The 14,627-nt window shown below is 40.4% G+C and overlaps 1 protein-coding gene across 5 annotated transcripts in view; it reads left to right on the plus strand.

Moving 5' to 3' along the window:
- mettl22 (methyltransferase 22, Kin17 lysine) overlaps positions 1-13,051 on the plus strand; it is a 62,757-nt gene extending 49,706 nt beyond the window's left edge. For all 5 annotated transcript variants that reach the window (XM_078240391.1, XM_078240393.1, XM_078240389.1 and 2 more), the window contains 3 exons: positions 4,343-4,445; positions 9,361-9,529; positions 11,282-13,051. In XM_078240391.1, the coding sequence (XP_078096517.1) occupies positions 4,343-4,445; positions 9,361-9,529; positions 11,282-11,332 (323 nt within the window). In that variant the 3' untranslated portion in view covers positions 11,333-13,051. The remainder of the gene's footprint in view (positions 1-4,342; positions 4,446-9,360; positions 9,530-11,281) is intronic.
- The last annotated feature ends 1,576 nt before the right edge of the window (positions 13,052-14,627 follow it).

Below are 14,627 nucleotides of genomic sequence, written 5' to 3' on the forward strand. Positions count from 1 at the left end.
GGCAGAAGTCTCGACAAAAGCGCTATAACACTGCTGCCACTGTCCGGTTGCTGTGGAACAGCTGACAGGATTGTGGGTGGGCTCACCACTGACATTTTAGCCAGGTCTGGGGGATTCGGGAGGAGGTGCACGGTGGGAATTATAGCGCCCCAAAAATTCCAGCCCTGAGCCACAGCATTCATATTCACACCGACACTCAAAATCATAGTATTCTGTATTGTAACCTAAGGACCCTCTCAAGAAATGGTCACCTGTGACGATTATATTGAAAAATTAATGTCTGACAAAGTGCCATGCTCCAAATGGCTGCAGTGAATAGAATGACAGCCAACGGCGAATGAACAACACTATCCATTTGTCGCAATTATATTTTCCCACAGACTCTTTTGCACCGGAGACTTTTGTAATTAGAAAGCCATTTGGCCACAGCTGCCTCTGCAGGGAATCTAGAACCCTCAGTGAATGGGGCAAGCAACCATGTGATTTACCAATCAGATTGAAGAATCATTAATGAGCAGTGCAGAATCTGAATCAGGAAGTTTCAGTGTCAAACCATGTACACAGACAAATAGAAAGAAAGAGAAAAACATTGAATGGGTAATCCCTAAATCTTCCTGCTGTAGGAACGCATCGTCTAAGTACAACAACTCCACACCAGTTAAAGAGTTTTAATGCTGTGTATCTCAGTGACACAGTGGTTAGCACTGCTGCCTCACAGCGCCAGGGACCCGGGTCCAATTCCGTCCGAGGGTGACTGTCTGTGTGGAGTTTGTACATTCTTTCCATGCCTGTGTCAGTTTCCTCTGGGTCCTCCAGTTTCCTCCCACAGTCCAAAGATGTGCAGATTTGGGGGACTGACCATGCTAAATGGCCCCTTAGTGTCCAAACATGTGTAAATTAGATGGATTAGCCATGGTAAGTGTGTAGGGTTACAGGGATAGGGTGGGGAGATGGCATGGGCAAGATACTCTGTGAGAGAGTCGGTGCAAACCCGATGGGCCGAATAGCCTCTTCTGCACTATAGGGATTCTATGAAATACTACTGGAGGAGCAATTCGGGTGGCAACTTTCTGAGTTCCACATTCAGCTGCTTGTAAAGTCAGCAGAAGTTATTGTGCAAATTATTGTTTCATAACAGTGTGTTGGATACTCTCACCATTATTTCAATATTGCAAGCAGTGTCTCAGAAAGGAGCAGCAATTACTCTTTAGCTGAGCTTTAGCAGCAAATGATACATTGGAGATTAGATTGTATAATATTCCTGGCTTTCTAAATTGCACACCCTCTAATTTCACTTTGAACAGTGTTGCAGGAGATCCACTAGAACCCTCTAAGTGGATGAACAAAAACATGCCCTGCTATGTTGTTCCTGCCTTATCCAGTTTGGCCAAGAAAGCTGAGATTAAGTCAATTACTCAAACCCAAGCACAACTCAAGAGCCACTAAATACTGTCTCCTTTATCACTCAGATCTTCCATTCAATCCTACCATCTAATTTTATTCCAGTTTCCACAGTTCCCACTGTGGGTGTTTTGGTGGCACAGTGGTTAGCACTGCTGTCTCTCAGCGCCAGGGACCCAGGTTCAATTCTGGCCTTGGGTGACTGTGTGGAGTTTGCACGTTCTTCCCTTGCCTGCATGGGTTTCCCCTGGGTGTTCCAGTTTCCTCCCACAGTCCATAGGTGTATAGGTTAGGTGGATTGGCCATGCTAAAATTGTCCCTTAGTGTCCAAAGATGTGTAGGTTAGGTGGATTGGTAAGGTAAATGCACGGGGCTACAGGAATAAGGCGGGAGGTGTGGGCCTGGGTAAGATGCTCTTTCAGAGAGTCGGTGCAGACTCAATGGGCTGAATGGCCTCCTTCTGCACTGTAGGGATTCTATGATTCAGTTATCTGCCTTTTGTACTTTATTATATAGAGCTTCCATTAAACTCCACCATCTCCAATATGGCCCTCCAAATTGTCATTCTGTCACTTCCACAATCCATGCGGCACACATAATCTGTCCAGCACAACCTTAAAAGCCGAAACATTTATTACTGTTGCACTTTTGTCTTAATCACTTTGCCCTCATTTCGCCAGTCTATATTCTCCTGAAGTCTCCTACTATCCGCCTGTTCACTGCAATTCTAGTCCGTGTTGCCTGCAAAATTTGAAATTATGCTCCTTGTTCCAGAGTCCTGGTCATTAATGTGTATCAGCAAGAGCAGCAGTCCCATTAGTGACCCCTGGGAGATTTCACTGTATATTTCTCCCCTTTCTGGTTAATAACTATTCATCATTATTCAGTAGAAATCGTAGAAACCATACAGTACAGAAAGAGGCCATTCGGCCCATCGAGTCTGCACCGACCACAATCCCACCCAGGCCCTATCCCCATATCCCTACATATTTACCCACTAATCCCTCTAACCTACGCATCTCAGGACACTACGGGCAATTTTTTTTTAGCATGGCCAATCAACCTAACCCGCACATCTTTGGACTGTGGGAGGAAACCGGAGCACCTGGAGGAAACCCACGCAGACACGAGGAAAATGTGCAAACTCCACACAGACAGTGACCCAAGCCGGGAATCGAACCCAGGTCCCTGGAGCTGTGAAGCAGCAGTGCTAACCACTGTGCTAGCGTGCCGCCTTTCTGTTTCTGTTTCTTAGCCAATATTGTATCCACATTGCAACTACCACTTTAATCCCATAGGGGAAATATGCGTTTCGCCAGTTATGGCTTGGTTCAGAAGGCTGTCATCTGCCTTGCCCCATTAGTAAAATCGTAACTTCAGACAAGTCTCTAATGTTTTTTTCCTCCTGCCATTTATCTGAGTGTCTAATTATTGCTCTGGATTAGTTATCTTGTTTGCCAGTTGGCTTTCTATTCTATTTTTAACCACTGTTTTTGTCTCTCCGCATTTTCTTCACAAGTTATTTGCAGAGATTTGAATACAATTTTATTCTTGTTTTCTAAATACTGTTGGTCACATGGATGGGGATGCAAAAAATATCAGCCATGATTAAATGGCGGAGAAGACTCGATGGGCCGAGTGGTCTAATTCTGCTCCTATGTCTTATGGTCTTATGATGATTGGTTTATGCCTGTAACAGGTTTCCATTTTTGCCCATTCAATTTTGAGCCTTTTTCGGCAAATAACAATTACTAACATCATCTTTGTTGCTTTCCATTGAGGAACATCCTTTTTTTAAAAAAGAGTAGAAAGTTTATTTTAACCTCTCCGTGGGGTGGCACGGTGGCACAGTGGTTAGCTCTGCTGACTCACAGTGCCAAGGATCCGGGTTCAATTCCAGCCTTGGGTGATTGTTTGTGTGGAGTTTGCACATTCTCCCCGTGTCTACGTGGGTTTCCTCCGGGTGCTCCGGTTTCCTTGCACAGTCCTAAGATGTGTGGGTTTGGTTGATTGGCCATGCTAAATTGTCCCTTAGTGTCAGGGGAATTAGCAGGGTAAATACATGGGTTTACAGGGATAGGACCTGGATGGGATTGTTGTCGGTGCAGGCTCGATGGGCCAAATGACCTCCTTCTGCACTGTCGGGATTCTATGACTGTCCAAAAGGGCAGGCTAAGAATAATTTAAGCTGGGAAGGAGTGCATCATTTTATGTATCTCAAGTAAGCTTTCAGAATAGAGGCTAAAGAGGTGCCCATCCATTTCAGAATCTACCCAGCCAAATTCGTTATCACACAGGAGGCATGAGAGTAATTTACAGAGCTAATTATCATATGAACATCAGTTAAAGCAAACTCTGTGTTGTATAAATAATGGTGAGGGAGCCTTGTCAGTTTGTCTGCAAACTCATACCTGTATTGTGCTGATTCTGTAATCCTTCAAAGAAAATGCACAGATCCAATCTCAAACACCTTCCCATAATGCTTTACATAAGAACATAGAGAATAGGAGCAGGAAGGGGCCATTCGGCCCTCCAATAATTCCTTGTTTTTCCTCTACCTCCCTTTTTAAACAGTTGGGTTACATTACCCTCCAATCTGTAGGAACTGTTCCAGAATCTTGGAAGATAACACTCTAACTGTCATCTGTGGTCAAGAATGCTGAGTAAGTACCACACATTCATGGCATAGGGACTTCATTTCCTCTTACACCTTTGATTCTGAATTGATTCACTGATTTTACGTCAGTATCTCATCTAATCAACATATTGCATTGGAGCATCTAATCAACATATTGCACTTGGTTGTCAAGTGGTCTTAAACACCTGAAGTGGAGTCATTTGGAGCGGTGTTCATTTTTAGTGTGAACATCGAGTATGTGGGTGAGGCACCCAGTTCCATTTACCCTCTATTAAGTATATCCCTTTCTATTTTTTATTGCAGTATTCTATGATGATGATTTGACAGATGCATTTTTTCAGACAATCTACAGAATTTTGAGTAATCTGAAAAATCGGAGCATCATTTATCTTTCTGTAGAGAAAAGGTAAGTCTAAAAAGGAAATTCACAGGAACTGATGAGTGTATGTTGTGTAAACTGCCTTATCTGTGTTCTGGTGAAAATTTTGCAAGAAAACATATCAGAAACTAATGTACAATGCTATTAATTGTACGTCAAAAAATGCTGTCAGCATTCTTCCTTCTTGCTAACATTAATAAACATAGAATAAGTAGAGAAACATAATTATATCATGCCATATTCTTAGTTTCCTGCCAAAGGGGAAAGTTGTTTAATGGAAGTGTTTGTCAGTGCTACTGTTCAAATCAGTTAACAGAGTAAGAAGTTTAACAACACCAGGTTAAAGTCCAACAGGTTTATTTGGTAGCAAATGCCACTAGCTTTCGGAACAGGCTGTCCCTTTGTCAGGTGGAGTGGAGAAATGCTCACAAACAGGGCATACAGAGACACAAACTCAATTTACAGAATAATGATTGGATTCCAATCATTTAACCTGGTGTTGTTAAAACTCTTCCTGTCTTTTTATGCACTATTGTTGAGCTTTCCTCCTTCATTCTTATGCCTTTTCCTCTCTTTGCTTTCACATATATCTCTATCCTTGTCTACTCATACTTTCCCCCCCCCCTCTTTCATATACTTTTGTTTTTATTTTTCTCTTTTTCTCCCTAATGTTGGATGTTGAGCATTATGGCTATTTGGATCGTAATGAAAAGGGATGTCAGTGATGTTACTAGAGTTAGGGTTGAGCAGTCTATTAATTAGAAATTATTGGCTATCTCGCTCAATCTTTGTAGGTTTGATCAGTTAGTTGTCCCAAAGCAGGCTGCTCATTTGTTCCTACGCCACTACAGAGTGAGATGAGCATTAGCAGTAAAAACTTGGACCTCTGTAAAAACGCTGCCAGTGAACTTGTGGACTTTGAAAATAACTATCAGGCATAGATACAGCCACAGGCTCTGCCACCAGGAGCACAGTAGATTGTTAACCAGTTTTCCACCTTAGCTCTGGACCTTCAGTTTTGTACATTCCTCAGGCAGGTCCAATGGAAAGAGGTGTGCAGCACTGCTGGGATCAGGAATTGCATACCATCCAATGCACTCCTGCTGAGAAAATCTATAGTATTGCCCGAATCTTTTTCCTCGAAATCCAGTGAACCTATCTACTGTTTCTGTTATGCAAGAAAAAAAACCTGAAGCACCACATTTTCATTTCATTTGTTTGAGGAAAATACTTCAACTTATCATAAATAGATTGCATCTTGTTGTAAATACAGCCTGAACTGTGTCCTTGATCTACATCCCAGGCCAGTTTTCTTCCCTTTTCTCCAATCTTCCTGTCCTGTAGATGATCACTCTGACTATTCTTATTCTTATTCTGTTTGATGCTAATCATCCTTCTGTACTTTGTCCAAATGGCCATTCTCCATGTGTGAACCTGGACATTGAACACTGGCTAGCTGTCTAACCATTGTGAACATCAAAGCTAAACATGACACTGTGCGCAAACCAGCCTCCCAACCATTGACTCTGTCTACACTTCCTGCTGCCTTGGCAAAGCAGCCAGCATAATTAAGGACCTCACACACCCCGGACATTCTCTCTTCCACCTTCTTCCGTCATGAAAAAGATACAAAAGTCTGAGGTCATGTATCAACCGACTCAAGAACAGCTTCTATCCTGCTGTCATCAAACTTTTGAATGGATCTACCTTGCATTAAATCGACCTTTCCCTGCACCCTAGCTATGACTGTAACACTACATTCTGCACTCTCTCGTTTCCTTCTCTATGAACAGTATGTTTTGTCTGTATAGTGCGCAAGAAACAATACTTTTCACTGTATGCTAATACATGTGACAATAATAAATCAAATCAAAGTCTTTTTCTGAAGTTTACGTGGGCATTTTGCAGCATGTAGCGAGTGCAATGCTATTAGTGGATTCTCATCTCTGGATCCCTGGAGCATTTAATTCTATTGCCTTTAAAACAGACCCTTTCTTACATCTGATTATAATGAATCAGGTATTCAAAATTGTCTATTGGTTTTTTGTAAAATGATGCTTATCTGTCCTAGAGTGAAAATGATCTTTGAGTTATTGCATTTGATCCCTACGTGAAACATACAGCAGCTGCAGTGTAAAATAAATGAGGCAGAAGCAACTCAGAATGAAGTGCTGTCAGCTCTTGGTTGCACCACAACTCTTAATTTTATTTCTGTTCTCTGAGCTTTTCTTTTAAAGAGCAACGTTTGTATTTTTAGCAGTGAAGCCCAGCAGGGCCTTCCAAAGACTTTCCAGTCAGAAATGAAAGCTGTCATCGTACAAGATCCACATGAACAGCAGTTTTGTGCTGTTCTGGAATCTGTCCTGCAAAGCAAATGAACCAATTTGCGCGACAGTGGAAGAATCACTTGAACATGTCTTAACATAAAGGCAGCACCTGCGCAATAGTAAAAAATAGAGTTGAGGCGCTAATTGCAAATTGTTTTAAATGTGTCCATTGGCATTTTCCCTGTTGTAACTGTTGCCAAATGGACTACCTGGTTTACAATCTTAATATAAAATTCTTCAGTGATTGCCTGCTTGGAATGCTTATGAAAAAGTACAGCAGATTGTTTCTTTAAGGCAAGAATCTTGGGTGGAGTGTGAGGAGGCAGACGACGCAGTCTCCCCTCCACAATAATGGTCTAGCAGCTGTGGCCACAAATAATTTTTTTTTAATACTTTTCCAATTCAATCAAATCAAATCCAATTCAGAGTCTCAACAAGTTGAGACATTTCGGATCCAGGCTGACAAGACAGGGCGAGCGACCAAACCACCCTGTCCTGGGCCTGATCTACATGAGCCAAGCTGATTGGAGAAGGGGGAGGTTACTCCTCCAAGACTTGAGCTCATTTGCATCTTAGCCAAAAGGCCGAGATGCCGCTTTTAAAAATTGCTTCATATGAAACATATGAAGCCTCAGCGTAACCTAATGACCTCGACCAAGTGCGGCCGACCATGGGCTGCCGACCATACACTTGATCTTAGCCAAAAGGCCGAGAAGCGCCACAAATAATTATCTAATTTCCTTACACCTTCAGTGTGTCTTCACCCTTGAGGTGCCCTCATGTTCACCTGCCTGTTGCAGTTGAGCCCTCCTCTCTAGATGGAGCTTGTAGTCTTGACCAGGAAGTGTAGACAGACTTTTTTGTAAACTACAGTTTGATGAAGCCGTCTTCGAAAAGGAATCAAAATAGACTGGCACAATAAGCTGTTGTCCACAGTATTTTGACTGATGCAATAGCTTATAAAATTCAGTATGAAGGCTGCTACCCAGGGGATCCAAATCCTTTCAGTGATCAGAGATTCCCAAGTTGCTGAAGCATAACTTTTCGTTTCCCTGGTATTCTCAGCAATCTCCACCAACAAGTTTTACTGTACATCAAACTGTAGTTTACAAAAAAGCCTGTCTACATTTCCCGCTGCCTCGGGGACATTCTCTCTTCCACCTTCTTTCATTGGGAAAAAGATACAAAAGTCTGAGGTCACATACCAACCGACTCAAGAACAGCTTCTTCCCTGCTGCTGTCAGACTTTTGAATGGACTTACTTTGCATTAAGTTGCTTTTTCTCTACACCCTAGCTACGACTGTAACACTACATTCCGCACTCTCTCCTTTCCTTCTCTATGAACGGTATGCTTTGTACAGTGCGCAAGAAACAATACTCTTCACTGTATACTAATACATGTGACAATAAATCAAATCAAAAAGCCGTAGTACCAATACAGATCCATAGTACATGCATCATCTCAACTGGGAATGAGGAGAAAAACACATGACTTCTCACAATCATTTGCCAAATAAGTGATGTAATATGGGATGTGTCCTCAGCTTCAGTTGTGACAAGCCTTTGATCCACTGCATCTTCAGAATAACCATGCATCATAGGACTGTTCTTGAATTGTCAAACATTTTTTGAAGCTGCTTCCTAATTTGCTAGTTTTCTAGATTGACACTTTGACACTGTAGTCTAGAGTGGAGTATGGGCGCTGATAGACATGATGTGGGGGAGATTACTTCTTCCTGCAAGACTCAGCAAGCCAGATTTTTTGGGTATGTTTTTTAGTAGCAAGAACCTCATGAGCAAACCATGACAGGACCCATCCAATAAACCTGTCAGGTTTTGTTTTGACCAGACAAGATAGCACCCCCATGGTTCATAGATGCCCTGCTGATTAGTAATATGCAATAAAAGTTTTGTTTTTCGTAAGTCTATTATGAAAAGGAACCCAACATTAGCCCATTCCATCAAACATGGGAAAGGTGGGACAAATCAAACGGTGAAATATCCTTAAAACTTATTTTGCCATCTGTTAACCTTCTTAATAGAGGAAGGAATGTGATGATAGCCTAATTGCACTAACATGTTAATATAATATTACATCATATAAATGATTCTGTACTGGTCAGTTGTTAGTTTAACACTTTGGTTTTGTGGGGTCTTAAGGTCTGTCCAAACCCACCATTTTTGTGAAATTAAAGAGAGTTAGAACAAGCCAGTGCAATTTTGATGCAAGCAATAAACTTTGCCACAAAAAAATGCAGTGGCAAGAGCAATTGCATTTATGTATAATTTTCCAAGCATTTACTAACAGTAGGAAACCTGGCCCATTGACAGTATGTATTGGAAAAACATTTCTCTCAGTATGCACCATTGGCATCACTCCCAAGTCTGTAAAGATTTGTTTTTCCCCAAAGGTAATGTCATATAAAGAGATCTGAGTAGCTAGGTACATCCTTATAAGGACATTTGTGCATCTTCTTATTAAAGAGCAAAGCAACCAAAGTATTCTCATCATAAAATCAATAGATGTCTGACTTTAATGGATTGTTAGAAATTTCGCTAGCAGTAAATTTAGAGCAAGATCATTTGGTAAAGCTCAATTGTAATTTTGTTTCAGGCTAAACTTTACCTTGAGAAAGATGGATGTGACATGTGATGCATATGATCATTTCCGATTGTGTTTGGCTGACCTGGAAAACATTAATGATGGGAAGACTAAATTTATTGTGGAAGCCATCAAACTTACTTTTCCACAGTTTCTTTTTTATGAACGAGTGGAACAATTGGTAAGTGCTAATAAACTTTGGTGGGGGGGGGGGGGGTGGAATATGGAATAATTCAGTTCTGGGGAACTTGAATCATTGGTGTTCTGATTATTGGCCTTTTGATTATCTGTGGCAATTTTCCACAGACCTTTTAAACTTCAGATTGGGAGAGCAGCAGAACACAACGCCGCACAAATGTGACAATTTATACTGCTATTATTCTGTTTCTTCAGAAGGAACTCTTCAAATGAAGGCAATAAAAATGTAACAAAACTTACTCCAACTTATAAATCAAGGAAAGGGTTTAATAAAGAAACTTCATTACTCCAAACTTGAGGCCTTGCCCTGGACCAATCCAAGTTTCCCACAATTCCCAACAGGTTCTTATTTATAGTGAGTCAGCTGGTCAGCTGACCATCACGTCATTCTGTAATTGGTTCCATGGTTTACTGGGTCAGCTGACCCTTACAGCTTGTTACCATTGGTCACATTACATCCAATACAAAGTTGTCACAGGTTACATTCTAACACTAAGAACGCAAGCTTATGATTTATCAATTTTTCAGGCTATCAGTTAAGGTTAGAGAATTGAATGAGATGTGAAGGAGGAGGAAGCAAAGTATCGAGGAAAAGAGGAACCTTCCAAAAAAAAAGTATCAAACAGTTGGCAAATGGAGTCAGAGAGTAGCAACAGGAAATGCTTAACTGGAGTTGAAAAGGGAACAGGTTAAGTCTATTTCAAGAAGAAATTGAAGGAAAGAAAAGGGATGTACTGAAGACTGACGGTCAATGGGAAAATATGGGGATAAAGTCAAATTTTCAGCAAAACAGAAACTTTTAGCAGTTACAGAACAGATAAAAAGGAATGCTGGTACTATAAAAAAAAGGAAAATTATTTTTAAAAATTAGCAGGGCCAAGAGGAAGCAGGAGAGAAAATTAGCATAAGTAATATGCAGCAACAAAAGCTTCCTGCAGATTCAGTAGTAATCATCAAGAAGCATCAGGGCTGCTAGTGATCAGGAATGGAAAGCAGGAATATTAGAACTATTGAGGCATAATTTTCTATCAAAATGACAGTGAGGTTAATAATGTTTGCTGTTTTCTACAGCAGCCTTACGAGAGGGTTAGATATGCAGTTACTTGGGAACGGCAGTAGACCATTTAGCCCCTCTTCACTCAGAGGGTGGCGAACCTTTGGAATTCTCTACCACAGAAGGCTATGGAGGCCAAGTCACTGAATATATTTAAAGAAATAGATTAATATCTAGGCAGCAAAGGTGTGCCAAGGGGTATGGGGAGAGAGAGATAATATGGCATTAAGATGGAGGATCAGCCATGATCATATTGAATGGCAGAGCAGGCTCGAGGGACCTCGTCCTGTTCCTATTTTCTGTGTTTCTAATGTTCACTTTTGTTTCAGAAACATTTTGTGTAAGAAAATACAATAATATATATGAAACGCCAAATAGTATGGTTTTTTGCAGAGTGGCAACTTGAAATGATAAGACCCAGCTATAAAAGCTGCCATTGCTTGAATTCCAATTGCAGTTGTGTGGTAGTGCATTACCAGTAGTCTAACATACATTTTACATAACCACAAAAGTTATGGTATTTGTACCTGTTTGCAAGGAAACATCACAACTTATGACTTATGTCAAGTGTGATATGATTTATACAATACTAATTCTTCAATTTGTTTGTCTTTTGTTTAAATGCCACCGTGTACTTTCATTTTCAATAGTTAGTGATTTTTTTTCTGGTTTTCCTTCCAGGAACTGTGGAAAATTATTGCTGAGCCACTTATCAGCAATACACAGCAATGAACTGGTTATTGTTATTGAATTGCGTGTAGAAGAATGGTGCTCATTGCTGTAGTTTATTGAAGACTTTTAGCAGAGGAACCATGCCAACTTATTTAAATAGTGAGCTGCAGTAATGGCCATGAATCGCTATCTGTAGCATAGAAATTACTCTATACAATGTCCATGGTCATAAAAGTGTGTTGAAATCACATTCCTCTGCTGTTTTAACAGGCACTGACTTTTAAGGTAAATGTATCTAATGAAATAGAGACAGACAAATTTTATATTGTAAAGATACTGAACAGATTATATCAAATACCTCCCACTAATTTAATCAACAATTTCCTTTTGTTGTACGAGGCCTAAAATAACAGTGAGGAATTTGAAATTAGCACATCATTATGAATCCATGCTACAATTTTTACAAATAAAGGGGGCGATTCTCCCAAAGTATCGAGGAAAAGAGGAACCTTCCAAAAAAAAGTATCAAACAGTAAATCATGCTGTTTTTTTTCAGCGAGAGTTTCAAACTAAATCTCCCACACTCTGTGCACTGCTGAGTGTGTTAGTGTGAATCAGTCCAAAAATCTGTAGGCAGGGCCTATTCCTGCTGGAGAGGCCTGCAGCAGAGCGCTGAGTGGGACATGGCACATGCACCGATCTGTCAGTGCCGAGATCAGCACACGCGCAATGGCCCCTGTCTGCCGGTCTCCCAGCCCCTGTCTGCTGGCCTGCTGGGGCCAGCTTCGACCCCTCCCCCACAGCCCTGATTTCCCGGAGATTTCATTGGTTTTTAATTGCATTTGAAATTGTATTTAAATTAAATTTTTAATACATTAGGGCAGCTCCGCGACGATTTCTGGTACGGAGCTAACGGCGCTGGGAGACCTGCGGGGAGCCTGCGAAACAGCCTCCACGAGAGTCTCCCAGCTCACTGCACTGCAAAAGCAGCACAGCGGGATGGGAGAATCGCCCCCAAAATGTTTTTCCTTTTTTCATTCTTACAATTCCCACTCTTAAAAACACAACTAAACATCGCAAGAAAAGAAATGGGGAAATTATTTGAAACAAAATGGACTGCAGTTGCTAGTAAACTTTAGCATATTGAGTCAGAGCAATAGAACGAAAGGAGGCCATTCAACCCATCTATTGTATCTGTACTGGCTGTTTGAAAGAGCTACCCAATTATTCCCACATATCTACTCTTTCTCTCTAATGCTACACATTTTCCTTTTCAATATATATCCAATTCACTTTAGGAAATTACCATAGTATCTGCCTCCAACCTCTTTCAGGCAGTGTATTTCAGATGATAATGATTCACTGCCTAAAATAAAATGCCTCTCACTTGCCCCCGCTCCTCCAGTACTTCAGCTAATTATCTTAAATCTGGGTCTTCTGCTTACTGAACTTCTTGTCGGTGGAAACAATTTCTCATCATTCAAACTTCTAAAAAAGCCTCAAGTAAATCTTCCCTTAACATTTTCTATTCAAAGGAAAACAATCCCAGCTTCCTCTATTATCTCCACAAATCTGCAATCCCTCATTCCTGCTGCTATTCTAATATATTTCCTTTGTACCCTCAAAGGCCTCGACACTCTAATACAACATTTAACTATTAACTGAATGCTAAATATAATTTATTGTGGTTGAGATTACTTTAAAACTGAGATGTACTTTACAAATATATTTTATGAATGCCGTGCAGTTCTATTTTGGTAATAAAAGATTTTTTAAAAAGGTTAACAATTTATGGATTTCTGTTGCATTTTTTTCTTGCTGTTAATGCACTTGACATCCCCTCTTCAGCTGGTGGGATGGAGATTGTTTATTTCAGTGAAGTGGGAAATTTTACGTGCCATGAACGTGCCTTTTGTTTGAAACACACAGTTCTAAAATTTTACTGTTAAATACTCAGTATCCTCATTGGTTTTTAGTTGCCATTTTAACAGAAATTATCTGTGGTAACTTTTCACAGTTTAACGTTTAATCTTGCACTTATTTAAGAATAGCTGTGTTCTTAAATGCCCACTGCCATATTTTTAAAATGTAAACTAGTCATTAATGGAGAGTCACGGATTGCAATTACATTGCTTCAAGTTCTTAGAACATCTTTGAGCTGCTACATTATTCTGTTCAGTACATTTTGCTGATTGGAATTTATTCATGCATATTGCAAGGATAATAAAGTGATTTTATTCTTTCATTTTGAAAAAATATATTTTTCATTCCTACATTCCAATATTTAATCTGAAGGGGCTGTAAATCCTTAATATACTCAGGCATAAGTCATGGTTTTGTAAAGGAATTACACATTCCACACTAGAAAAATATTACTAGAATTGAACACAGACAATGTAGAATTGCTTTAAAAATTATGGCTGGAATTTTACCGTCCCACCTGCCATGGAATTCGGAGCAGACGAGGGACGGACCATGGAAAGGTCCGTTGACCTCGAGTGGGATTTTATGGTTTCGGGATGAGCGAGGCCTTAAAATCCCGCCTTATGACTCTGACCCTTCTGACTCCCCAATATGTATGCCCTTTTAGAAACAATAATCTGAGACTAAATTAACTGTCTCTTCGACAAGTGTAGATTAGTTAAGGAAGGCCAACATGGATTTGCAAAAACAAATCGTGTTTAACTAACTTGACTGAGTTTTTTGATGAGATAACAGCGAGGGTTGATATGGTCAACATGCCAAAAGGCATTTAAAAACTGCTACACAATAGGTTTGCCAGAAGAGTTGAGGCACATGGAATAAAATGGACAGTGGTGTCATAGATACAAAGTTGGCTGAGTGACAGGAAAGACAATAATGAATAATTGCTTTTCAAACTGGAGGAAGGTATACATTGAGGTTTGCCAGGGGTCATTACTAGGTCCGCTGCCTTTCTTGATACATATTAATGACTCAAACTTGTAGAGGGCACAAATTTAAAGATGACTTGGAAGTATTGTGAACTGTGAAGAGAATAATGATAGATTTCAAGAGGACTTCTGCTGGTGGAACAAACAGACAAGCGGCAAATAAAATTGAAAGCAGAGACGTGTGAAGTGATACATTACGTAGAAAAGGAATTTGAAATGAATGGTGCAGTTCTAAAGGGGGAGCAGGAACAGAGAGACCTGGGCTATATATGCACAAATCATTGAAGGTGGCAGGACAGTTTGAGAAAGTGGTTAGAAAAGGCATGTCAGATCCTGTACTTTATAAATAGAGATATGTAGAACAAAACCAAGAAGGTTATGATAAACCTTTAGGAAAAATTACTAGTTCAACCTCAACCAGAGTATTGTGTCCAGTTCTGGGC

Source organism: Mustelus asterias, chromosome 23 (assembly GCF_964213995.1).
Source record: "Mustelus asterias chromosome 23, sMusAst1.hap1.1, whole genome shotgun sequence".
Lineage (NCBI taxonomy): Eukaryota > Metazoa > Chordata > Chondrichthyes > Carcharhiniformes > Triakidae > Mustelus > Mustelus asterias.